General features: G+C 40.6%; 1 protein-coding gene across 16 annotated transcripts in view; it reads left to right on the forward strand.

Annotated features, from left to right (window-relative positions):
* The window catches only part of PATJ (PATJ crumbs cell polarity complex component), a 343,677-nt gene that overhangs the window by 256,471 nt on the left and 60,895 nt on the right, over window positions 1–26,311 (forward strand). For 13 of the 16 annotated variants that reach the window (XM_057543576.1, XM_057543586.1, XM_057543555.1 and 10 more), the window contains 3 exons: window positions 13,204–13,278; window positions 18,109–18,223; window positions 21,285–21,418. In XM_057543576.1, the coding sequence (XP_057399559.1) occupies window positions 13,204–13,278; window positions 18,109–18,223; window positions 21,285–21,418 (324 nt within the window). The remainder of the gene's footprint in view (window positions 1–13,203; window positions 13,279–18,108; window positions 18,224–21,284; window positions 21,419–26,311) is intronic. The other 3 variants (XM_057543580.1, XM_057543601.1, XM_057543639.1) reach the window with 1 other exon arrangement.

Below are 26,311 nucleotides of genomic sequence, written 5' to 3' on the forward strand. Positions count from 1 at the left end.
TCATACATTGCTGCTACAGCCAGTTTGGAAAACAGTTTGCAGTTCCTCAAAATATTAACAGAATTACCATATGACCCAGCAGTTTTACTCCTAGGTATATACCCAAGAGAAATGAAAATACGCATCACACAAAAACTTGTAAACAATTGTTTACAGCAGCATTATTAATAATGGCCCCCAAATGGAAACAACCTAAATGTCCACCAACGGATGAATGAATAAATAAAATATGGTCTATCCATACAGTAGAATATTATTTAGCAATGAAAGATAAAGAAGTACTGATACATGATGCTACAAGAATCAAAATCTGCAGCATGGCTTCACTCCTATTAATTATTAATTAATAATGCTGCTATAAACAATTGTGTACAAGTTTTTGTGTGATGTGTATTTTCATTTCTCTTGGGTATATACCTAGGAGTAAAACTGCTGGGTCATATGGTAATTCTGTTAATATGGGCACACTTGCCCAGTTTTACTTCAAATTCTTACATTTAGGCACCATTATTTATAGGGGAAACAGAGCCAAATATGGTAATGGAGGTTCCAAATGATTATGTGCACTTTGCACTAGAAGACTTGTTAGGAAATTACTAATAAGCTTGCCACAGACATAACAGCAGAAGTGCTTCAGCCACTCACGTGTGTTCTTGTGATTTTAGGTTGCTGTAGATTAAGACAGCTTATTTTAAAAGTAGAAAAACAGATTTTGTAAGTGCTTGCCATTAACTTGCTACTAAATTCCCAATGTATTGATTGAATCAATAAAAAGCTAGATGTTACCCCCCTCCCAAAAAAAAGAATCAAAATCTATAGAGACAGAAAGTAAATTAGTGGTTGCCTATGGCTGGGGCATAGAAGGTGACCCTAATTGGGTACAAGGTTTCTTTCAGAGATCATGAAATGCTCTAAACTTAGATTGTGATGACACTTGTATAATTCTGAATGGTAAAACCATTGTATTGTACACTTTAGATGGATGAATGTTATGATATGTTAATTATATCTCAATAAAGATGTTTTAAAAAATTACAGGAGGAAGAAGAAAGAGGGGAAGACAGAATATAGACAATCCACAAACTGAAACCAAATCAGAAATTTGATTCTAGGTAACCTCTACACTGGAAATTCTGTGATTCTGTTAAAGAACTATAATAGGATCCTATGCGAGGAACTTTTAATGTAGTCTCTCCACATTTTGGAATCTTTTTGCAAGTGTTTAATAATCTGCACCCTAGTAGAAAAAGCCCCACTTCTTTGTCCATCAGAATTAAAGCTTGACTTTATCTTACAAATTCCTGTGTTCAGCCTGTTGCTACACTCTGTGCTAGTTCCTGGGAAGATGCTACCGAAGGTAAACAGACATAGTCTCTCTTCTTGTGTTGCTTACAGTCTTCATGGGAGAGTGACATCATGTAATGTTACATATAGATTGAAATCTCACCTTTGATAAAAGCTAAGAACTAGAGGTGCTTGGTGCTAAGAGAGCACAGAATAGGGGGGTTTGACCTTATCAGGGAGGGCTCTCCCAGTGAAAATTGAACTGAGATCTGAAGAAGCTGGCGCTCCCCGGCAGTGGGGCAGAGAAAAAACAAAGGAGGGAGATAGGCAACCTTAGAGCCTCAGGGAGTTTGGGGAACTGAAGTTCTGAATGTTCACGGCTGCCAGAACTGGTGAGATGGGAACTAAACTGGAGTGGTTGACAGGGGCCAGGCCACGCTGATAAGATGGTCTCTATGCTAACGGTAGTGGGAAGCCATGGAGGGCTTTCGGAGGTGACTCTAAGCTGTAGCTGTAACGTAGCGATCAGGTTGGACAGGGACCAGAGTGGATGCTGATGGGCTGGCTGGGAGTTTACTGTGGCAGAGGCAATGGCAGTCTGCAAGAGATGGCGGTGGCAGGATATATTCTCATATTCTGTCTTTGCAAAAATTATAATAAAATAAACAGCAAGGTAATATATGTGTTTACCTGGTAAGTTCCACAGAGAGTTGCCAGTCAAAGAATTTACCTTTCTTGCTCCCAGTATGCAAACCCTCCGCTGTACATGTGCTTTAAAGCTTTCCTCTGAACGCAGGTTTGGAGCTATTAAAATGGCAGTTGTTACACCATCTGGGTCTTGAGAGCAAGCATCATCCCAAGGCTTGGCCGGCAGCCCAAGATAACCTTGCTAGGAAATGCCCCCAGCAGATGTGCCCGGCATTCTAGCCCCACTCTGTGACACTGCTTAGCAACAGTGCATGCAGTCTGTGTATCAAGTGTTCCCTGTCATTACAGACCTAGTTCGTGTACAGCAGCCTCAAGACCATTTAGACTTTTCAGAATTTTTCAAAACGTTTAGGTTTTTTCAAACGGTCTGCCGTGTTTGTCTTTACTCTTGTCTTTCATTATGAAATGTAATTTCTGACCCTTAGGGCAAGAACAGAAAAATGAGAGTATTCCAGTCAGCTCGAGGTGGCATTCACCCTGTAGTTTCTTTGTGGAGATTTTAGAGTTTACAGGGTAGCAAGATGCCTAGGGAAGCATGAATTGTTTCTGAATTAACTATCATTAACTCAAATGGATTCACGCCGCAGCTGACAGTGTGTTTTACCATTTCAGAGTCCCCACCAGCCAGAATAGCAACATTTTAGGAACACTTTTTACTCTCTACCTTGATACACTTGATCCACATAAAATTTTCAAACATACTTACTGGAAAATCAGTGTTATGTGTTACAAATAATACCTGCATCTCCAAATGGTCTGATAGTACTTGCTTTCTCAGATGAAAAAGGCTGTCAGATGTAAATCGTGGGCTCTGATATCTGAATGGACATAAACATCCCCCCTGCCGTCACTAGCTCTGACCTAGAAAGTGACTTATCCTGTCTGCCCTCCTTTCTCCACCCAAAAATGGGGGAGGAGGAGACCCTCCTATTTTTTGTGAAGATGAAGTGTGATTCTGTAGGTGAAACTCTTAATAGTGCTTGGAATGCAATAAGGTCTCAGTGACTGTAGCTATTGTTAACACCAGATTTTGTCTATATAAAATCAGCGTGTGCTAGAACTCTCGTTATTCAGTACACATTTCCCGAGAACTTGTGATGTATCAAGCTCTAGGAATGTAAAGATAAATAAGACATCTTTCATCTAGGAGTTCACCACATTAGGTCTAATGCAAAGGTTACAAACTGGTTGTCAGGAGATTTTTACATTAAAAATCCTGGTTTCTATTTTCTTTTTTTTTTTTTTTTTTTTAACAAATTTCTAGCTTGAGATTTTAATTTTATTTATTTATTTATTTATGGCTGTGTTGGGTCTTTGTTTCTGTGCGAGGGCTTTCTCTAGTTGCGGCAAGCGGGGGCCACTCTTCATCGCGGTGCGCGGGCCTCTCACTATCACAGCCTCCTTTGTTGCGGAGCACAGGCTCCAGACGCGCAGGCTCAGTAATTGTGGCTCACAGATCTAGTTGCTCTGCGGCATGTGGGATCTTCCCAGACCAGGGCTCGAACCCGTGTCCCCTGCATTGGCAGGCAGATTCTCACTGGTTTCTATTTTCTACTGAAAACAGACCAGCATTCCAAGCTGCCCCTTTCATCAATTATGTACTTCTAGTTTATTTCAGTCCCTACCTTTCCACCATTCTCTAACCCCTGCTTAGAGAATGCCTGCTTCCCCATCACCTGTAAGTACTTGAGTACCTACATCATCCCCATCACCTGTGAGTACCTGAGGCTGCATCCCAGGTCTACTAGCTGTGGCCATGCAGGTGGGACTGGCAGAAGGTGAAAGCCGAGCAGTAGACAGGAGCTGGGTGATGGAGGGCCTTGTGGACCAGGAGAAAGGTCTTTATACCAACAGAAGCCTTTGGAATGGTTTTTAAAGGGGGATTATAATGATGAGATTAGCCTGTTGATAAGATCCTTTTGAGCTCCCTGTGAAGAATCTGCTAGCCAATGTCAAAACTGAAGGCAGGGAGTTTAAAAAGCTGCTAGAGGAAATGAGATGAAAGTCGATAGTGACCTAAACTAGGGGGTCTGTCAGTGAGTGCAGATTTTCAATAAATACAGGAGTTAGAATTGATAGACTTGATGATTGTTTGAATGTCAAAGTTGAAGAAGAAGGGGGGTGAGGCAAGGATTCTCAGATTACATCATGGGCAGCTGACTGGCTGGTTGGTTGATGCCATTCACTGATAAAAGAATGAGGAGGAAGGAAATTCCCCAGTGGTCCAGTGGTTAGGACTTGGCGCTCTCACTGCTGCAGACCTGGGTTCAGTCCCTGTCCAGGGAACTAAGATCCCTCAAGCCACTTGGAGTGGCCAAAACAAAACAAACAGGAGGAAAAGCAGATTTATGGGGAAGGATGACTTGTTCCTTCTTGTCTACTGAGTTTTAGGTGTCTCTGGAAGACAGGAAACTGTTATTTAATGACTACTTATTAGGTACCTGTCCCTGTAGTAGGCACTTTAAAAGATTATCTCATTTACCCCAACAAAAACAGTAGTAGTAACAATAGTAATAATAATACCATCCACCATTTATTGAGCACTTATCATTTGTTAGGAACTGGACACAGTGTATTATCTCCGTCCTCCCCATCATGGAGCATTATTCCCTCCATTTGGCAGATGAGGGACCTGAGTATTCCAGAAGTTGATGCACTTGCTCAAAGGCTTAGGGGCAGTAAGAGCCACAGTAAGGATTCAAAACCTTATGTTTGACTCATAACCTTACATGCCTGACTCGTGCCAGACTGTCTCTCCAAGAGGTATTTGGTATTAACCCATGAAGAAGCTGAAGTTTAGGAAGTCTAATTTGTCATAGAGCTTGTAACCTATAAGTAGAAAAACCAGGACATGACCACTGTCAGACACCAAAGTACAAGCTTTCTTCTTTATCCAGATAATACTAAAGAGTTATTAATTAGACCCCTGTGGATCTGTGACAGTTCTCACTGGTCAGTGGGAAATATGAAAAATAATAACCACGGGGAGAGTTCTTCATAAAGCTAAATTTATTCAATTTAAAAGACTGTCCTGGGCTTCCCTGGTGGCACAGTGGTTGAGAATCTGCCTGCCAATGCAGGAGACACGGGTTCGAGCCCTGGTCTGGGAAGATCCCACATGCCACGGAGCAACTAAGCCTGTGAGCCACAACTACTGAGCCTGCGCGTCTGGAGCTTGTGCTCCGCGACAAGAGAGGCCGCGATAGTGAGAGGCCCGCGCACCGCGATGAAGAGTGGTCCCCGCTCGCCGCAACTAGAGAAAGCCCTCGCACAGAAATGAAGACCTAACACAGCCAAAAATAAAATAAATAAATAATAATTTAAAAAAAAAAAAAAAAAAAAAAGACTGTCCTTTAAGATTGTGTCCTACCTAACTTTTTAGTGTTAAAATGGCTTTTCCTACATGACATTGTGGTGGTAATATATGGTGATAGTTGTGGGGAGAGGACTTTAATAGGTTGACCCTTCTTAAATCACTGATATTTGACCATTTCTTGACTCATAAATTAGCAAATTCATATGTTCCAACCTAGTATTCCCTTGCTCTCAATTCCTTGGCCAAAAAAAAGGTAACTCTATAACCTCAAAGTCCTTTTGAAAAATTTCTGGTCTTTGAAATCCCAAAGTCTAAGAAAAATCTATTTTGCTTCATGTTGTGATCCTAGAATCAGGAGTACTTTGCAAATGATTAGATGAAAGCAGGCAAAGACAGAGATTAATAAAAGCTGGCTGTGGTTTTATTTATTTATTTATTTATTTATTAAGTAATTTATTTATTTTTGGCTGTGTTGGGTCTTCGTTGCTGCGTGCGGTTCTTCTCTAGTTGCGGCGAGCGGGGGCTATTCTTTGTTGTCATGCGAGGGCTTCTCATTGTGGTGGCTTCTCTTGTTGTGGAGCACGGGCTCTAGGTGAGCGGGCTTCAGTAGTTGCAGCACGTGGGCTTGGTAGTTATGGTGCACGGGCTTAGTTGCTCCATGGCATGAGGGATCTTCCCAGACCAGGGCTCGAACCCATGTCCTCTGCATTGGCAGGCAGATTCTTAGCCACTGCGCCACCAGGGAAGTCCCTGGCTGTGGTTTTAAACCTGATAACTGGGAGGCTGATATTGTCACTAATTTTTTTTTAAAAATGAGAAAAAAAAAAAAACAGATCTGTGGGAGAAGATAATGAGTTCAGTGTAGAATTTTAAAGGAATAATATACCACATGACTTCTGATACAGGTTCAGTTTATCCATTTTGACGGCTGTGCTTGATTAAAAATTATTCCTAAGTGTTTTTAAAGTGCTGGCATCCAAGTTTGGGGAAAAAAATAGTTTAAAATGTGTTTCTGATGATTATAGGCTTCTTGTTAAGTCTTACATCCAGGCTGGAATTCTCAGGTGTAATATCCTGCTCATTTTTAAAGCAAGGTCCTGAACTGTGTGCTTAAAATCCATTTTTATCCCCAGTTTGCTGTCCATCAAGAACTGTAGGATTTCTGGTTCAGCTATGGAAGCCGATGCCACTGTGTGAATATTATTTTCTGTTTCAGATCCAATATGAAAACAGCATCTATAGCAGGAGTGTAGGCGTTCCCTACAGAAGAATGTGTCTGAGTCAGCGCTGGCCTCTCTTTTGTGACAGTATGCAAATTGCCAATGGCAGAGTTCAATTGCATTCAAATATGTGCCATTTTTCACAGCTCATTGTACTTTATGTCTTGTATTTCTGAAAATCACTTGAGATTTGCCTACATGATAAATTTCCCTTTCCCAGTCAGAAAGAAAGACAGTAGATCTACAGTCAAGTCTACTTCCTTCACGAAAGTCACGAGAGAAAAGCTTTTGGCTTTTCCTTCCATTCTCTTCCCCTCTGCATCATAATGAAGATAATATAGAGATGTGAGGGTAGCCAGTAAAGTAACCTCATGAACTCAAAGAGAGCAGAAATATAGGTACACATTTTTAATACAAATTCACATCTTGGGCGTCTGCTAGCTTTCTTTCACTCCCAGCCAATTTAATGGCCTGCTGTGGTGACTTTTTATTCAACTCGGAATTTCATCTTGCCTACAAGGAAGCTATTGCTTACCAGATATTTCTAAATTGAGAAAGTAATCTTATAATTATTCAGCAAGCATGATGGGCCCAGAGAAGCTCTTAGTTGTGACAGCTTAGAGCCCTGAACTCAAACTTTCTTACCTGTGTTTGGTGCCCATCATCTGAATCCCAGAGCTTCGCAGAAATGTTATGATGTTCTTTGAGTCTGTAAAGTTTTCACTTCTCTGGGGAGGGCTTATTTGCTGACATAATTTTAAGATCCTATAACCTAAAACCTATGTTGATTATCTTATCTTTCAAAGAAAGCAGAAAATAAGTGAGTATATTGAAGGCCTGTTATATCCCCAGCACTGTGCAAGCCACAGGGCATATCACAGTGAGCATGACACATAAGTCTTCCCTTCAGAAAGCTTTCAGAACTGCTGAGAATAATGGCAGCTAACTCTGTCACTGCATTTACTACGTGCTCCAAAAGGCATCATTCTAAGTGTATTAATTCATATTTTATATGAGATCAAGCCTATTATTATCGTCATTTTATGGATTAGGAAACTGAGGCACAGAGACACTCAACTAATAAGTGTCACAGCCTGGATCTGTATCTGACTTTAAATAAATGACTTAGTGTTGACGAGTACTATTGAAGGGAAAGTTAAGATGCTGTGGGAGCTTTTGCTTATGTGATTTCACCTGATCCAGGTGGGTAGATGAGTGGTAAGAATTAGGGTGGGACTGATCTAGGCAAAAGTTGTCCTTTGACTACTTTTAGGCTGAGCAGCTTTCTTTAGTTTGTTGTCTTGTACTCAGTTCACTTCATCTCTATTTACAGACGCACTCCAGTGAGTTTGTTATTCTGATCGTTTCTGGGCTCCACCTCATTTTAATCAGAAGTCTCTTGGTTGCAAGTGATAAAACCTCAACTTGACCTTATAGACAGAAGGGGAAATTCACTGATAGGCTACAGGTTCTTTTTACATAACTGCAGGAAGGGACAGTTGGGACCAGAGACCTGGTGCTGGCAGAGGTGACTCTGCACATTTGTCTGACTCTCTTCTACTTCAAACTGGCTTCCTCAGTATGGTGCGAGCATGGCTGTCCATGGCTCCTAAGCCTCTCTGCCAGAAAGGGGCTGGCTCTCTGCCCTTGGGTCCACTTTGGAAAATCTATAGGATGTTCTTGTGCGGTTCGGGTGTCCACACTTGGACCAGTTACTGTGGCCAGACAGACAGACATGTTGAATACCCAGCTTTGGGACAGAAGTCAACCAGCTTTGGTGATTGTAAGCTGGATATCAATCCCATTATTATCTATTATAAAGAACATTCCCAGTGTTGCCTTTATGTCCACCCCTCTGAAGCTCCTTCTCTTGATCAGAGTAATTTGCCTGGCCCACCAAACATTTTCTTTCAGGGGCTCATAGTGCTGCACTGATCATTATAACATAATGCACACAGAATGTGTCATATCAGTATGTTTCATGAAATGAGAAGATCTTTCCGCACTCCTTCCTCAGTCTTCTTATTTAGAGGTCCCCTGTGCAAAGTCTACACCTTAAAATGTCCCAGAACCTCATCTTTGAAGGCACTAAGAACTCCCTTGGAGCAATAGTTGGGAGATTAGTAAGTTCTAAATTTAATTGTAAACACGAAGGAAAGTGACTCACCCAAGGTCACTGCAGTGGCAAGTGCCATGAATTTTGTTTTTCCTGCCCAGGCTCGAAATAAACAGGCATGCCTTGTTCCAACTTGTTGAATCTAAAAATGGAATCACTATGTTGAGGCCAACTCCTGGGAATCTTGTATGAATTGTTGGGAGGAAGTGAGCCTTTCCCTGCCACTGTGGTTTACCCCTCAGTTAAGGGCAGGGACTTTGGAGCAAGATGTGTCTGTGTTAAGTTCTGGCCTGGCATATACTTTGTTTTGTTTTGTTTTTAAATTTTATTTTAATTTTATTTATTTTTACTTTTGGCTGTGTTGGGTCTTCGTTGCTGCGCGTGGGCTTTCTCTAGTTGCGGCGAGTGGGGGCTACTCTTTGTTGCGGTGCACAGGCTTCTCATTGTGGTGGCTTCTCTTGTTGGGAGTGTGGGCTCTAGGCACATGGGCTTCAGTAGTTGTGGCACGTGGGCTCAGTAGTTGTGGCACATGGGCTCAGTAGTTGTGGCTCACAGGCTCTAGAGTTCAGGCTCAGTAGTTGTGGTGCATGGGCTTAGTTGCTCCACGGCATGTGGGATCTTCCCGGACCAGGGCTCGAACCCGTGTCCCCTGCATCGGCAGGCGGATTCTTAACCACTGCACCACCAGAGAAGCCCCCTGGCATATACTTTGGATTCTCTGTACCTCCGTTACTTCAACTCTAAAATGAGGATGATAGAAGTACCTAACACATAGGTCTGTTGTGTACATCAACATCTAAAATATGTAACCTGGGCTTCCCTGGTGGCGCAGCGGTTTGGAATCCGCCTGCCAATGCAGGGGACACGGGTTCGAGCCCTGATCTTGGAAGACCCCACATGCCGCGGAGCAGCTAAGCCCGTGTGCCACAACTACTGAAGCCCACACGTCTAGAGCCCATGCTCCGCAACAAGAGAAGCCACCGCAATGAGAAGCCCGCGCACTGCAATGAAAAGTAGACCCCACTCGCTGCAACTAGAGAAAGCCCACGTGCAGCAATGAAGATCGCAGCCAAAAAAAAAAAATTTTTTTAAATCCCCAGAAAATTAAAAAAATAAAAATGAAAAAAAAAAAAAAATGTAACCTGCCTGGCTTGGTAACTGGCAACCGTGCTCCGTAAGTTCTAGCGATTGTTTTATCACCATCATGTAATGGCTCCGTCCCTTGGACCAGAGGTTTAAGGGTAATCAGTATAAGAGATGGGACATTGTGGTAGGCCAGATGCTTTTCAGAGCTCTGATTTCATCCTTCCACATTTTTGAGGACAAGATAAGAGAAAGAGAAGGAAATTAATACCTCTTGGGCACCTGCTATCTGCCGCATACCTTCACACATATATCTTTCAGTTGTAATTCAATATTTCCGTAATTATTTCTCTAGTTTCTGTCTCACCAGATATGTACATGTTCTAAGTGCAAGGCTCCATTAGTCTTTTCTCACAGCCAGAGCAGGTGCTCAGCAAGCACATGTTGAACTCAACTTTGATGGCAACGCTTCATTCAGGTAGCGGTTACTGCATTCTCACTGTTGGGAGAAATGAAGGTTTCTAAGCACTACTGCTGCTAATAAGTAGTGGAACCAATCTGAACCCGGGTTTTTCTCGCTGCTATTCCAGTGCCCTTTCTTTTTATTTACAAGTGCAAATGATGAGGACAAGTTCTACGATTAGTAGTACCCTATGTCATATGCAAATTGGGTTTTAAAGTGTTTAGCTGGGGAAGTCAGCTCCTTTGTCACATTGCTGGTTAATCTGGGTTTAAACAAAGGTAGAATTGCAGACCTCTGCAGTATCATTTTCAAATAGAGGCACTTTTTGCTCTTCCTAAGGCCATTTGATCCACACTAGAGGGAACAACACCAGTGGTTTCCGTTTATAAGGTAGTTTAGAGTTCTTATTCTGAAAATTCCCATGAGCACCATTTACTGACTTTCCCATGTCTTTCTTCTCTGTTTTCAGCTGTGATCCTTTAAAATAGAGGCCACAGGGTCACCTTCACTGTGTGCCCTTCCTTTCATGGCTGGCTCTGAAATCCACCCAGGTGCATTTAAGCTTTAAGTTCCCGAACTTTGATTCATTTAGCACTAGCCCTTTATCAAGCTTATATTCTATTCTGCCATATGTTTAAGAAACAAATAAGACAAAATCAATGATATTAGTATATGAGAGACAAAAACATAAGATTTTTAAATATATATAATGTTACAAAAAATAGTGATAAAATAAATTGGTCATGCTGTGAAGGGGCACCACCCAGGGGCTCAGGGAAGAATTAAGGGAAGAGGTAATTTTAAAATTCTTTCTTTTTAAAAAAAAAATTTTTATTTTATTTATTTATTTTTGGCTGTGTTGGGTCTTCGTTGTGGTGCACAGGCTTCTCATTGCAGTGGCTTCTCTTGTTGCGGACCACAGGCTCTAGGCGCGTGGGCTTCAGTAGTTGTGGCACGCAGGCTCAGTAGTTGTGGCTCGCGGGCTCTAGAGCCCAGGCTCAGTAGTTGTGGCACGTGGGCTTAGTTGCTCCACGGCATGTGGGATCTTCCTGGACTAGGGCTCGAACCCATGTCCCCTGCATTGGCAGGTGGATTCTTAACTCCTGGGCCACCAGGGAAGTCCCTAAAATTCTTTATATGTCACATAATCTGTTTAGGAGCAAAGTTTAAAAAAAACAAAAGGCTAGGAATGAGGGAGAGGAGTTCTAGGATCTTTCTTCCATATGGGGGAAATAAGAGAGAATCTAAATGAGAGATAGTTCTGGTCCTAAAAAATGTTACAAGTAAGCAGCTAGGGGTACTCACAGTCATCCAGGGGTCCTAGGCTGTAGTCTCAGGATATTACGTGGTGGGGTTAAGTCTCTCAGGTTAGAAACTAATAGGGAATTGAGGAGACAAAAATGAAATTATAACCTAATCTAGTAATAATGAATGGCTGCGCATAATCTGATCATTATCTATTGTATTGTTGCAAATCTGATGGGAGCCTTTTGAAGAAAGAGTATATCAGGGCTTCCCTGGTGGCGAAGTGGTTAAGAATCTGCCTGCCAATGCAGGGGACATGAGTTCGAGCCCTGGTCCGGGAAGATCCCACATGCCACGGAGCAACTAAGCCCGTGCGCCACAACTACTGAGCCCAAGTGCCACAACTACTGAAGCCTGCGTGCCTAGAGTCCATGCTCTGCAACAAGAGAAGCCACCCAATGAGACGCCCGGGCACCGCAACAAAGAGTAGCCCCTGCTCGGTGCAACTACAGAAGAGCCCGCGCGCAGCAACAAGGACCCAACGTAGCCAAAAATAAAAAATAAATTAAAAAAAAAAAAAAGAGTATATCAATATGCCCAGTAAAGAAACCAGGGTGGGGGTGGGAGTGGTGGTGTCAAATAGTACACCAGTGTTCCCCAAAGGAGAAAGTGTCCTGTCCAGGTAATTGTTTTCACCAACCCTATAGCAGAGTTAGGAACGTGGGTTTATCATAGGTTGATTTCATTTACTATCATCATTAGCATCTTTATTAAATACTTGCTATTTGCCAGGTACCATGCTTAGTGCTTTTCATGTATTGCTCCATTTAATCCTTTCAACATCCCTATTGTATAACTACTCTTATTTCTTTCCCATTTTATATATGAAGACACTCAGGCTTGGAGAGGTCAGATAACCTGCTCAGGATTTCAGAGCTTTTAAGTTGAGGAGCTAGGGTCACAAACTGCTAACACTCTACTATACAAGTCACACCTTTCCTCTCACCTTGAGACAGCTTACCTATCTGCCAACTGTGTACTAGACCCTCTGCCTGGGTGTCTCTCAGACATTTACCAATGGCCAAGTAAACCCATCCTTTCTCCTATCCAGATCAGTCTCTCTCTGTGTTCCCTGCCTCGTCCAAGCAAAAATGCATGAGTTCATGCCTTAGAGTAAACCATCATATAATAATTTCCCCTGTAAATTGCCTGTAAAAAAGGATGAGATATAGTGGGAGGCAGACAAGCGTCTGGTCAATTTATCACTGTCATCATTTGTTTCAACTAACTGTCCTTTAACTATGCATCAGTTTCACATGTGTTTTGGTAGTTTGCGTCTCTCCTAAGTCTGAAGTCTGCACTTCTCCATGGAGTTCAGAACTAACTTTTATCTCCCAGTGTCTTTAGTGAGTGTACATTTTTGCCTCTAATTGGATATTTTAAGGGGAAAGAAATTCTAATAACAGGACTTGAACCCTGAAAGGGTTCAAGAAGAAAAAACTCTGGCTGAAATGACCATCAAGAGATATCTGATAGGCTTAAAGCCTGACAGATCTGAAAGGGCCAAAAAAGCATTTGGAAATGACAAGCCTGTGTTCATTTCTGAGAGTTAGTCCAGGTGGATGAATAGAACTCTTCTGCCTGGTGTGTTGGTCATTTATGTAGTAGCTTCAAGCCCCATTAAATGGTGCTTGACTGCTGAATTTGGAGAGTACAGTTGAGCCTACAGTTGTAATACCGATACCTGGCCGTATCTTTTACATTTTAGGAAGACATCTCCCAAGTGGTTGGTCAAGGTGTGGTAGCAGGTCAGCAGAAGGCACTGGAATGTCCAACTGACAGCGTACGTAACTGACCCTTTATGTTTGCTCTGCTCGGATGGTGTGTGTTATAAATGGGTTCCAGAAGAAAAGATGGTTGCAATGAAATCTGATCCTTTATTACTTGGCGGGAAGTTAAGGTGTGTCTTTCAACCTGAAGTCAACCCACAACTGTATCACCGATCCTGTGCAGGATGTGTGGAAATATCCTTTGTATGTCTTCCTGTACCAACACCCTAAGCAGGTGTTTAAAAATGAGGCATCTCTGAAAACACACTTGCACCTAAATTCTGAGAGCCCCATGTCTTACATAATGTCATGAATAAAAATTTTAAGAAGGAGAGTTTGTAGTTGTATAGAATTATAAATGCAATAACAAGTGTTCCTGGAATTTATATAGTTTTTCTTTTTAAAAAACTATAAGTTTCTATCTGTCAAATTTTTGTCCTTTTTTTGCTATTGAACTTTTTTTGTGTTGCTAAAATTTACATTATTACTATATTAACTATTTTTGTGTTTAAGGAACTATAGATTACTAAAGCTTACAGGAAATATATGTTATTTCAAACATTGCCAAAGAAAATGCCTTTGTAAAGTATCCAAAATTATATGCTAAAAACCTAAATAAAAACAAGTAGGTGTAGAAAGAACCTTAAAAATAAGGTTCAACTGAAAAAAATTCACTTTAACTGAAAGTTATAAGCAATTTTTTAAAATTTAGAACCCGATTTTTTTTTTTTTACTTTATGTAATATATTTGCAGATAGTATTAATGTGCTAGTACTTTACATACTGCCACTTATCTCAAGACATATATCAAACATCTCTAAAATTTTATAACCATAGAATTTTAGAACTGGCGTGAATCTACACATCCTCTGGCCTTTCTTTTCCCTGCTGAAAAGTGAGCACTTAAATATCTAAGTCATTCTCCTTTCAGAAAGTGATTATTACCCTTTTCTATAGCTGCAGAAGAGAAATGACCCAGAGATCATTGGGCAACATCTGCAGTGAAGCTGTGTCAGCTCAGCATAAACAACTTCCCAACCGTTTGAGCTGTGACAAAAGGAATGAGATTCCTTGTGAAAATGGAATTTTTCATCCCTGAAGGTTTTCAGTCAGAAGCTGGCTGATCATTTATTAATATGTTATCAAAGGACATTAAAACATTAGTAGCTATTATTAATTGAACTTCTAAGTTATTCCTGGAATAGTGATAGGTTTATTTATGTACTTTTATCTTCAGTCTCTACAACAACCTTGCAAGATATAGAGGTATCACCACCAATTTACAGATGAGGACATTTAGGAGGTTGAGTGGCTTGCCTGTGATCACACAGCTAATTAGTGATAGAAAACTCAGTCTGTCTTCTTTTGAGTAGTGATTTTTTTTTTCTTATCATGAAGATCTGATGAAGTGTAGACTCTTTCCCCAGAAAAACACTGGTAAGTATAACTTTGATACAACCGCAGAGGTTTTATAGTTCCTAGAATTCCCTCTATAAATCTCTTAGAAACCCATTTATCTTGTGTTAAGAATCCATGATTTAACTAAAAAATAAGTTTCAACTTAAAAAACAAACACCCCCCCCCAAAAAAAAACACTTGACTGAGCTCCACGCCCCTAGTGCCAATTTCTTTGGTCTAGAATGGGGGTTCCAGCATTCATAAATTTTAAAGGCTCCTTAGCAGTTTCTGTTATGAAGACAGAGTTGAGAACCCCTGGTTTAGTTAGGCTGGATGACTTATAAAGTCCACTCCAACTCTGATGTTCGAATACAGTAACATTCAACAGCAAATCCAATCTGTCTTCTTCTTTTTTTTTTTTTTAATAAATACACCCCTTTTTAATTTTTTTAAATTTATTGATTGATTTCTCTTTTTTTTTGGCTGTGTTGGGTCTTCGTTTCTGTGCCAGGGCTTTCTCTAGCTGCAGCAAGCAGGGGCCACTCTTCATCGCGGTGCGTGGGCCTCTCACCATCGTGGCCTCTCCCGTTGCGGAGCACAGGCTCCAGACACACAGGCTTAGCAGTTGTGGCCCACGGGCCCAGTTGCTCCGTGGCATGTGGGATCCTCCCAGACCAGGGCTCGAACCCGTGTCCCCTGCACCGGCAGGCAGACCCTCAACCACTGCGCCACCAGGGAAGCCCCTGTCTTCTTTTTTTAAAAAAATTTTTTTTGAATTTTTGAATTTTATTTTATTTACTTTTTTATACAGCAGGTTCTTATTAGTTATCTATTTTATTATTTATTTATTTATTTATTTTTATACAGCAGGTTCTTATTAGTTATCCATTTTATACACATCAGTGTATACACGTCAATCCCAATCACCCAATTCATCACACCCCCACCCCCACCCCCTGCTGCTTTCCCCCCTTGGTGTCCCTACGTTTGTGCTCTACATCTGTGTCTCAATTCCTGCCCTGCAAACCGGTTCATCTGTACCATTTTTCTAGGTTCCACATATATGCGTTAATATACGATATTTGTTTTTCTCTTTCTGACTTACTTCACTCCGTATGACAGTCTCTAGATCCATCCACGTCTCTACAAATGACCCAATGTAAAAAATTTTTTTTATATAATTTTTAAAGGTTACAGTCTACAAATCCAAGTTTTCTAATCTTTCATACTTGGTAGTTTGGTTTTATGTCAGTGGATGAGTCGTGGTAGCTGTGTTCACCCATCACCACGTCTACCAACAAGTGGTCTGCCTCTGAACATATGTTTGTTTCACTTAGTTTCTATGGACTACGTCCTTATTTTTTCAACCCATATCTATTAGAAACCTACCTAGTATGCACAATGAAATGGATGCTGCATGAACTGGGAAATAAAGATGAGCAACAAACATTCCCTGCTGTTAATAAAAGTCATGATGTAGTGATGACTGTCTCCTGTGCTTTTCTGTTTTAAAGTTCACACCATTTTTCATAAAAGAACTCTGTAGCTGGCATTTAGTTTTATTATCAATTTTCTTTCTCGAGATTATACAAAGGAAAGGTGACATAAGTACTGTGTGAGTTAAGATTATGTTCAGTTGCTGCAAGAAGTTTCTCTTTTACATAACGGTGTGGCTGTGATCAGTTTGGGGATGACATGGTGTCTCCACGGTGTCACGGACCCAAGCACCTCTTCTCTGATTACTGTACCATTATTTGATTACTCTGCCATCCTCAAACTATAGCATCCGTTTTTTTGGTCTAAGACTGCTGCTCCAGTTATTACCATTGCATCCACATTTCATCTAAAGAAGGGGAAGGCAGGATTGTTCTCCTTAAGAAAATGACCTGAAAATTGTACAGTTCATGTTTGTTTACATTCCATTGATCATAGACTAGTCTGTGGTCATGTCTGGCTTCAAGGAGGCTGGGAAGTGTGGTCTTTAGAGTAACTGGATATTTAGGTGGTTCCATTGTTCAGTTTTCTCGTAGTAACCCCTAGTTTGTCATTTTTTCACTTTCTTCTTTTTAAAATCACTGAGAATATATATTCAAAAAAGTCTTTTTAAATAAGTGTACAGTCATTATTAAATGATGGTGATAGAAAAACTGCAGAGAAAAAAAAAATGAACATCAGTAGAATCATAACCTAGCAACTGTTTGATAAAACACTTTAAACTTGCAACATTCTTCAAATGCCGACTTTTAGTCCTACTTCTTCCTCTAATTAGCTGTATGATTTCAGATGTCACTTGACATTTGTGTCTTGGTTTCTTTATCTGTAAAACAGAGTAATATTGTCTAATTCTCAAGGTTACTCTCATGATTAAATGAATTCATGGGTATAGAAGTGTTTTTGAAAACTGGAAAGCACAATACAGATATACCATGAGTGGTATTGCTTTTCTCGTTACATACTGCACAATGCCTTGTATTGAGGCGTAGACTTCCACTGATGGAATCTTGGGGTGTTATTGTTCTGGAGCAGTTACCTTGATCCTATTTCTGGACTCCAGGGACAGTCTGGTGCTTCATTGCCTCCACCAGAATCTTCCAGCTGGGGATGGGTTTCCTGGCTAACTACAGATCCAGAAGGCAGGCCACGTCACTACCTATATTTCTTAACTGCCTGTTAAGCAAGCATGGAGTCCTTTTGGTTTTTCTTAGTTTTCTAATACTAATATTCATTAGAGATATTATCAACAAAAATTCAGAATTACAAGTTAATTTTCCAAAGCTTGCACAGCAAATGTCTCTGTACCTTCATTGAATTACAGATTTATTTCCTACTCTGAGTTTCCATGTCTTCAGTTTTTCTCTCTGCATTCATTCATTCATTCATCAAACATTTATTGAGGCCCTACTATGTTCCAGGCACTGGGAATCAAAGGTGAATAAGCATTCTTTTATGTGAATTGAAGTGTAATGATGTACCTGGGTTTGTTGTCTCTTCCTAACCCTAATGCTCAATTAACCTACCTCATGCATCTTTGACTATGTTAATATGTCCAGAAAAGTTGGGCAGTGTCATGTGCTCAGAACATCTGCAGCACAGATTGTTTTTCACTAAGCACAGCACAGATATACAGACTTCACACTGATTTCATCATGTAAAAATGCTTCCTGGCCCCAGCTTTATGCACAAACCACAAAGATAGCTTCTATCCTTCTTCCCTTCCTTGATCCATCCTTCACCAAAGCATTTTAGATATAAAGTTAAATAGGGAAGCATGGGGAATGGGACAGAAATCATCCTAACTTCCCCATGCCACCTCTCCAACTCCGAACTTTCAAGAGGCGTTATTGGAGTGCACCATTGTTTTGGTGACAATACACCAATTTTAAAGTCTTCTCCTCTTGTTACCTTTCTCCTCTCTGACATTCATCTAATTTTCCTTTCTTTTGTAGGCCGACAGCCGAATGAAACAGCAAAAATATTCAACGAAAGTCTCCTTCAGTTCACAAGAGATTCCTTTAGCACCAACTTCATACCATTCAACAGATGCAGACTTCACAGGCTATGGTATGAGTCTTTCTCTGAGCAGAATTGAATCCACTCATCAAACCTTAGAAAAGGAAAGGATTGTGATGTCCTGAAGAGAGCACTGGACCAAGAGTCAGGAAGCCTGGCTGGCATCCCTGCTCTGCTTCCTGAGCTTTGGGACTTGGGCAGGTCACTTTACTTCCAAAATCATTTTTCTCATCTCCACTAGTGGGATTGCCTATTACTTATTGAATATAAAAGTAGTAGAACAAAAAAGGCCCTCAGTAAATGCTACTTGAATCTGAGGCTTCCAGATTATTCTCTAATCTCTCCAAAATATTGTGTTTAGTTCATGAGTAGTGTCTCTGAAAAATCACATTGAACCAAATTGTAGCCGTATGTAAGCTATTTAAAGACTTGATTTTCAGTGCTTAAAGAAATTGATAATCACTTTCTCTCTTTGAATTCCTGGATTGAATTATGCTGACTAATGGTTGAAAATAGACCTTCACAATGAATAATGAGTATTTCCATTTTGCTTTTATGCATTGTAAGTCAGTTTTAAAAGGACTATTTAAAACACATGCTCACCAATGGTAAAGCGTAACCCAGCATGAATTTAGCAGACCTGACGCCTTTATGGTATTTGCGTTTTACATATTTTTTCATGAATATTAACTCATAAAAAATTTATGAGGCAGGTATTATTCTAAAGCACTAAATTTTTTGCTAAAAGACTTGATGGATGTGGTCAGCAAACTATGACCCCTGGGCCACAGTTGGCCCACCATCTGTTTTTATATGGTCTGCAAGCTAAAAATGGTTTTCACATTTTTAAAAGGTTGAAAAAAATCAAAAGAATGTTTCATGAAAATTATATGAAATTCAGATTTCAGTGTCCCTATATAAAATTTTATTGGAACATTCATTTGTTTAGGTATTGTCTATGGCTGCTTTCACACCATAAGGGTAGAGTTGAGTAGTGGCACCAGAGCCTGTATGGCCTGTAAAGCTCCAGATATTTACCATGTGGCCTGTTACCAAAAAAGTTTGATGACTCCAATGTAGACCAATTGAGTTTTGATCATATATATCCCATATCTTTACCTCTATAGCAGAAATTAATCATCCCACAATTTAATCTGTGGAAATTGTATTCATTCAGCCATCCACTTACCAAACATTGATTGGGGGCTTGGTAGGAGTCAGGCTTTGGGCTGGATTCTATGAGAGAAATAAATACCAAGACTGACTCAGGACTGGCTATAGGGTGAGGCAGAAGCAGAGGAGGGAAAGAAATACCTCCTCCAGTATCTCTTACTATGTTTTCTCTCCTCACTCAAGAGACTAAGCTAGTGATTTACATAAGGAGTATAAACTATTTAAAGCATCCATGAAACTATGACACTGTCATACATTGTTTTTATTGGAAATCAGTGAACAACGTAGCATGAAATACGTATGTTGCCAAAAGATCTAGAGTCAAATTAGGTTTACGATTTACTAGCCTTCTGATACGACCTTTTTAAATTGTTGCCGAGGTTGTGTCATTGTTACACGAGAGGCCATTCGATTAATAAATTCCATGCTGTCAGGAGCGGCACCTGTGTGAAAACCACCCAGTGCCAGTGTCTGGGCTGAGCACCTCAGGCACGTTGTTCCTTTAATTCCTCAGACAGCCTCCTGGATAATGATTACGTGCATTTTTCTGATGACGAATGAGCCTCAGCTGCACCCACTATTAATTTCCTTCTTGGGAACTCACATCCACTTCTGTACCACCCCGAAACTTGTGCCCTTCGGTCCCGAAGACAATGATTATCACTGAATCAGAGCAGAGCCCTCACAGGCTTACCTAGGGCCTGTGTTCTTTTGTTTTCTACCAAGTGTCAGCGAACTTCTTCTGTAAGGAGTCAAGGAGTAAATATAAGGCTTGCGGGCCACGTGGTCTCTCTGTTGCAGCTACTCAACTCTGCTGTTAGCAGCCGTAGACTAGATGTAAATGAATTAGCAGGGCTGTGTTCCAGTAAAACTTTATTTATGGACATTAAAATTTAAATTTCATATAATTTTCACATGTGTTGAAATGTTATTTTTCCTTGGATTTTTGTTTTTCAACCTTCATTCTTGGTCCTCAGGCCATAGTGTACTGGCCTCAACTTGTACAGAGGTCTGTGGATCTCAGCTTGGCCCCTGTGCATTAGCTGCAGCTGACCAGCAGATGGGGCCCTTTATTATCAGACTTTTACCAAATTCTATCACGGTGTAAGAATCAGTACTCATGATGATCAAGACTAGTTATCAAAAAAGATGGCGTTCTCTAGAAACTATTATTTGTATAAGAGTCTCTTGAAACTAACATTTTGAATGTTTGGATTTTTCAATGGGCTAGGTTTGACTGAAGATGTATATGTGTTAATATTTTTTTTCCCCCAGTTTTTAGAAAAACCCAGTCTCAAACAATGATTTTTAAAAGTAAAACAGCAATAACTCTTTTCACAAGCCTTTTCAGTTATGGACCCAGCAATTAATTCTACAGTGTTGTGTTTATAACACTTTTTGGTTTTTTTACTATGTATATATTTGGGGATCATTTTTAGGTGATTGTTATTTTCAGTTGTGTCATACTTTATTGATTAGATCCTTTATACATTTTAATTCATATGATATGCTCTAATTGAAAGTACTTAAGCACTATTTCTTAATTAGTATTTTATAACTGTAGCTCAGAATTTATACCAGTCTTTGTTCTCATTATAACGTATACCTATATGTACTTAATCATTTAATCAACTTAAATTTTTCCATACCAGTTTTCATGGTATATTTTAAGATTTAAAAAATTTCAAGTATAACTAAAATGGTTGATCATGTGGGTTGGTGGTAGCTATTGTTTTAATCTCAAAAGTGTCATAGGAACATCATGTTTCATCCCCAGGTGAATGGGCAGTAGTGACCCAGCTTTTCACTTCATGGTGCTTGGGAGGAAAAGAGTGAAATGATAAACACATGTAAACGCTGCACTCCCCGAGCAGTGGAGTGTGCAAGCTGAGCTGCATCTCCTACTTGCCAGTCATTCTTGCGTTCAATCCTTCTCCAGGTGGTTTCCATGCTCCTATGTCAGTGGACCCTGCCACGTGTCCCATTGTTCCTGGCCAGGAAATGATTATAGAAATATCCAAGGGGCGTTCAGGGCTTGGTCTCAGCATTGTGGGAGGAAAAGACACACCCTTGGTAAGTTTCTAGAAGTGAACTATATCCACTGGCACAGAGTTAGATGCTGAGCCTTATTATGGCCTTGGGTCACTTCTGTGGAAGACTTGGCTTTTTCACAGTACGTAAGTATATGAACTATTGTTATTATGATCATTATCATCATTATTATTTAGTGGACTGCTACATAAAAGTGTACATCAGTTACTCCACTCCCAAAATTTAGGCTTGGCTTTATTTTGACCATGTTCACATGTACTCGTAATTTTTTTTTAATTGGTCTAGAATGTTAATTTTTACTTGGATGATGGATCTTTGATTATTCAGTATTTTGATTGTCACTGATCAACAGTGCCATTAAAATGTAAAACTTCCTGGGTTTTGATTTACAAAAATGTGATTAATCAATGTGCATGTATTACTTGAATAAGTAATACATGCACATTATTCAAAGTTAAACTGACACAGAGGTTATAAAGTGAACGGTAAATCTCCCTCCTATCCTTTTGCCCTAGCCTTGCCCTTCAACCCCACCCCCGATACCAACCAGGGCTTCCCCCTAGAGACAACCACTCTTACTAATGAATATGCTTTTAAATGAACATTTTGGTATTTCTTTTGCTCATTTTATTTGGTAAGAAGTAAATTGTATATGCCAGATTTACAGTTAAAACAAGTATAGTATCAGTAAAATAATTCTTTCCATTTTTGACAGGAATATAATGTTTCTGTGTTAGTACTGCTGGAGGGGGCAGGGAATCCTGTTCTATTTTTCTGTAATGAATATTAGTCCCCTAAGGCACTAGGCAACTCAAGAACAGCATAGGCTGCAGAAACCAGGGTCTTAATGCCTTCTACATGTTTCCTGGTCATGCTTCTTCCCTCTCCTGCTATCCGGACTGATCTAGAGAATCCTATGTTTAGTTTGACCCTACTAGTGAGCCACCTGAACCTGAATGTGCTCAGAGGCTGGTGTTTATTTATTAAAGGATTTTATTTCCTTCAGCTCAATTAGAGTATTGTTAAAACTTTTCTCCAGGGTTCAGGATAATTTATTTCCTGAATTACTCTCGCTTGGCCTGTGCAGGCAGGAACTGCTGTGTGTAGCTTCCCGTGTGCACTGTGAAGTTTTCATCAGCTTGGGTGGAATTGGGAACACCTGGAGTTAGCCAGCTCAGCGGCCAGTTTTAGCTCCCAGCCCTTTCATGGGATTTTTGTCTCGTTAAGGCCCCAGAACTTTTCTACTTTTTTTGTTGTCTGGCTTGGAATCCTCTCTGTTCAGCTTTTGTCATTGAGGAAAGGAGCAAACTCTTCCTTAGAAGCTTCCCTTCAAGTGAGTTGGTCTAGGTTATATTTTCAAATTGTGTTTTTAATAATGCCTTCTAATTATATGTGATCTGGCCTTTGAACAGTTCATAGAATCACTTCAGCCATCCAGCAAGCTCCTACTGTACCAGGAGGTAACACGCCACCAGTAGAGGACCAGACCAGTGTTACCCAGACCCACATGCATTCCAGCCTCTTAGACTCTCTCACCTCCCCTCAAACTGCTCTCTTCCTGCGCCACCTACCCGCCCATCAAGATTCTGTACCTCCTCCAGCCCCCGCCCCACATCTTTCCTTGCTTCTCCAGCCTCCATGATCTCTCCTCAGCTGATCTGGGAGCTGATGGCTGACCATCCCTCTCCTTTAGCTCTCAGCCATACTTCCTCTCTACCATTCCCAGCTGGGGCTGGTTCCTTAACCTCTCAGTCTATTTCCTGGTCTATTAAAGGGGACTGTAATACCTTGTAGAGTTACCAAGAGGAACAAAGAGATGACCTTAGCCTGGTGACTAGTACATGGTAAGCAACTGCACATGACATGTGCCTTCTCCAAGCCTCAGTTTCCACGCATACTAAGTAAGCCCAATAATCCCAACTCACTTGGTTGTGGTGAGGATCAGAGACTTTGTAAACAGTAGAAAATTTTATGTATATACATATATATCATTGTTCTACGAAGGCCATCGGGGTAGTTTTCAGAGACTGCTGGTTGACCTTGAACATTAGAGATGTCTGCCTCCCATAGCCTGTTGCCTCGTTTTCCCAAAGAGATGTTCTTGAATAGTAAATAAATTGAATTTGTATAAAGTTCTATTTGAAATGAACCAGAGAAATTACGCTTTAAGGAAATTCTTCAGTGAATTCTTTCATAAAGAAAAAGTCAGCCTCTGATTTATTTGTTGTAAATATAAGTCTCTTAATAACTGGTTAAAATAAGACAGCACTAGATTTCCCAGAGGGAATTGGAAGACTTTAATCAGCATGTCTGGCCTAGCTGAATGAGTTTGTTGGCTGATTTTTTTTTTTTTTTCCTTTCGTTGTTATCGATTTGATTATTGCTTTGCGTGGGTTGGTTAGATGTGCCTGTCTGCTCTTGGGTCTTTAATACTGTGTACATTTGTGCTGCTGGCCACCAGCTTGAGGGCTTCCACTGCTTGACATCACCTTCTGCATCCTGGATGAGAGGCTGTTTGAGAAATACTGTGCTCTGCTTCTCTTGCTACCATGAGGCAGCCAAAAAAAATTCTTTAAGAGCGTCTTGAGGTTCATAATATATTGTTCTGCCTTTTGAGACTGCAAATCCCATTGTCCTTGGAAGGATAAGCACCACTTAAAAATGAGAAATGAGACACAGCTTTTATTTCCTAACCTCAGGTACCTCATCAAAAGCTGTAAGTTAGACTCACAAGTAATATATAGGCATGATATTTTGGTGAGGCTGAACAGAAGGTGGGTGGAAGGTGCTTTAACAAATAAAACCATTGTTTACCACAATGGGGGTCTTTCTTTTTTCCTTTCCCCCGCCACCCGGCTCCAAATTCTGATATGGGACACATAGCCTAATTGACACTCCAGGTTACTTTATCCGATGAGGTCCTGGGAGTGCATCCAGCCAGCAGGAAGTTAGCAAACAAAGACGAGAGCATATTAAAGGAAATCGTGGAAAATGTTGAGATCCACTGACAGAAGCACCTTTGCATTTGCTTATTTGCATCCTGATATGCATCCTTATTTCAGCTCTGGTGCTGGGAAAGAGCACATTCTAAGGGCTGGTGACCCTTCTTAAGCATTTGCCCCAAACCCCACCCCCCCCTCCCCGCACCCATTTAGGGTTTCTGTGCCCTCTTTGTTGTGTGTCCAACAGATATTTTTTTGCCATCTTTAGAGGAATTAAGCCTCTGGGACTTGGTCTTGACACCACATCAGTTCTATCTGCTATAAATAGTTTCTCTGGATCCAAGACAGATGGTTTCTGAGATCACAGAGGGAGATCTCACTTAGCATCTCATTGTATTTGCACCCAGTCATCTAAATAGACCTCTTAAAATACCAAGGTAATGCTGAGGGTGACCCCCTTGGGAAGGTTGAGGAGCACACCTGGACCCAATCCTCAATGACAACCTTTTCTTCTGTTGTTTTAACCATATGATGTGTCCCCAGGTCTGCTTTTGGTGAGTGTGGCTCCTCTGGTAGGAAGCATGCATCTGCTCAAAGGCTGCCCTTTGCTTAGTGCTGAGGATACAAAATTGAATGAAATAACCCTGCCCTTAAAGAGCTCACACACTCATTTAAGTTGATTCTACTGCCTTTAATGTTTGTGGTCTATATAGGGGATCAACCAATGAAAAATCCTAGCAGGGACTGTTAAAATAGGGAATTTCTCTGGAAAGTGGAATAAAGTAAATCTGTAGTATGAACTTTCTAGATTTAATTAATACAGGCTAGTTTTTATGGGTTTCTTGTAAGCAGGTGTCTTAGTCTGTTCAGGCTGCTGTAACAAAATACCACAGAGTGAGTGGCTTACAAACAACAGAAATTTATTTCTCACAGTTCTGGAGGCTGGAAGTCCAAGATCAGGGTGCCAGCGTGGTCGGATGAAGGCCCTCTTCTGGGCGGCAGGTTTCTTGTATCCTTCCGTGGTGAAAGGAGCAAGGGAGCTCTGCGGGGCCTCTTTTATAAGGGAACTCATCCCATTCATGAGGGCTTTGCCCTCATGACCTTATCACCTCTCAAAGACCCTGCCTCCTTTGAGGAGGGGCACTAGGATTTCAACAGTTGAATTTGAGGGAGGCACGTAGCCAGGAAACCAGATAAGGCACATTACATAAAAGAGATCGTATATTAATGAATATTTTTAAAATTTCCTTCCATCCATCTATCTAGCTATCTTTTCATCCCGTCTCCCTCCCGCCCCCTTTTTGGTCTTGGAGTGGTAATTTGCATGAAATCCTATGGCTCAGAAGACTTGGCATATTCTGCCAAATGGAAGACCATGGACTCTTACCTCTTATGATGCTTGCATCATATTTCTTACACCTGTCCTGGAATCCCTCAATGCCCCCTTCTTAGAAATGTTTGCTTACTGACTAGAAGTTTTATTTGCAGTGTCCTCAGAAGAATTAAAGTATAGCTCTCCAGTGTCATTTATTGGGGTTATTTTATTATCAGCCTTGGGAATTCTAGAGAAGAGAAAGAAAAACTTAAATATTTTATTTAAGCATATTGGCAGACTTGAACTGTTCTTGGGATTGAGCAAATGAAGTGAAGAAAGAATGAGGAAAGTTGCTCCAGAACCCTCACTCTGCATTTTCCTTTCTCTGAGTACCATTGCAAAGGTCCCAGACTATAGACAGTGTTTCTATTAAACCTAACAGGCAGCATAGCAGAGTAATAATGCTGATTCTGCAGTATCAGAATCCCAGATCTTTAACTGTGATGGGACCTTGGACAAGAGACTTAACCATTCTGAGTTAAATCTGCTTCTTCCTTTGTAAAACAGTAGTGATGACCAAATCTACCTCTTAAGGTTGGCATGGAGATTAATTAAGGTAAAGAATATTAAGGACTTTTCCCAGTGCCTGTCTACACT

This window comes from Balaenoptera acutorostrata, chromosome 1, assembly GCF_949987535.1.
Source record: "Balaenoptera acutorostrata chromosome 1, mBalAcu1.1, whole genome shotgun sequence".
Lineage (NCBI taxonomy): Eukaryota > Metazoa > Chordata > Mammalia > Artiodactyla > Balaenopteridae > Balaenoptera > Balaenoptera acutorostrata.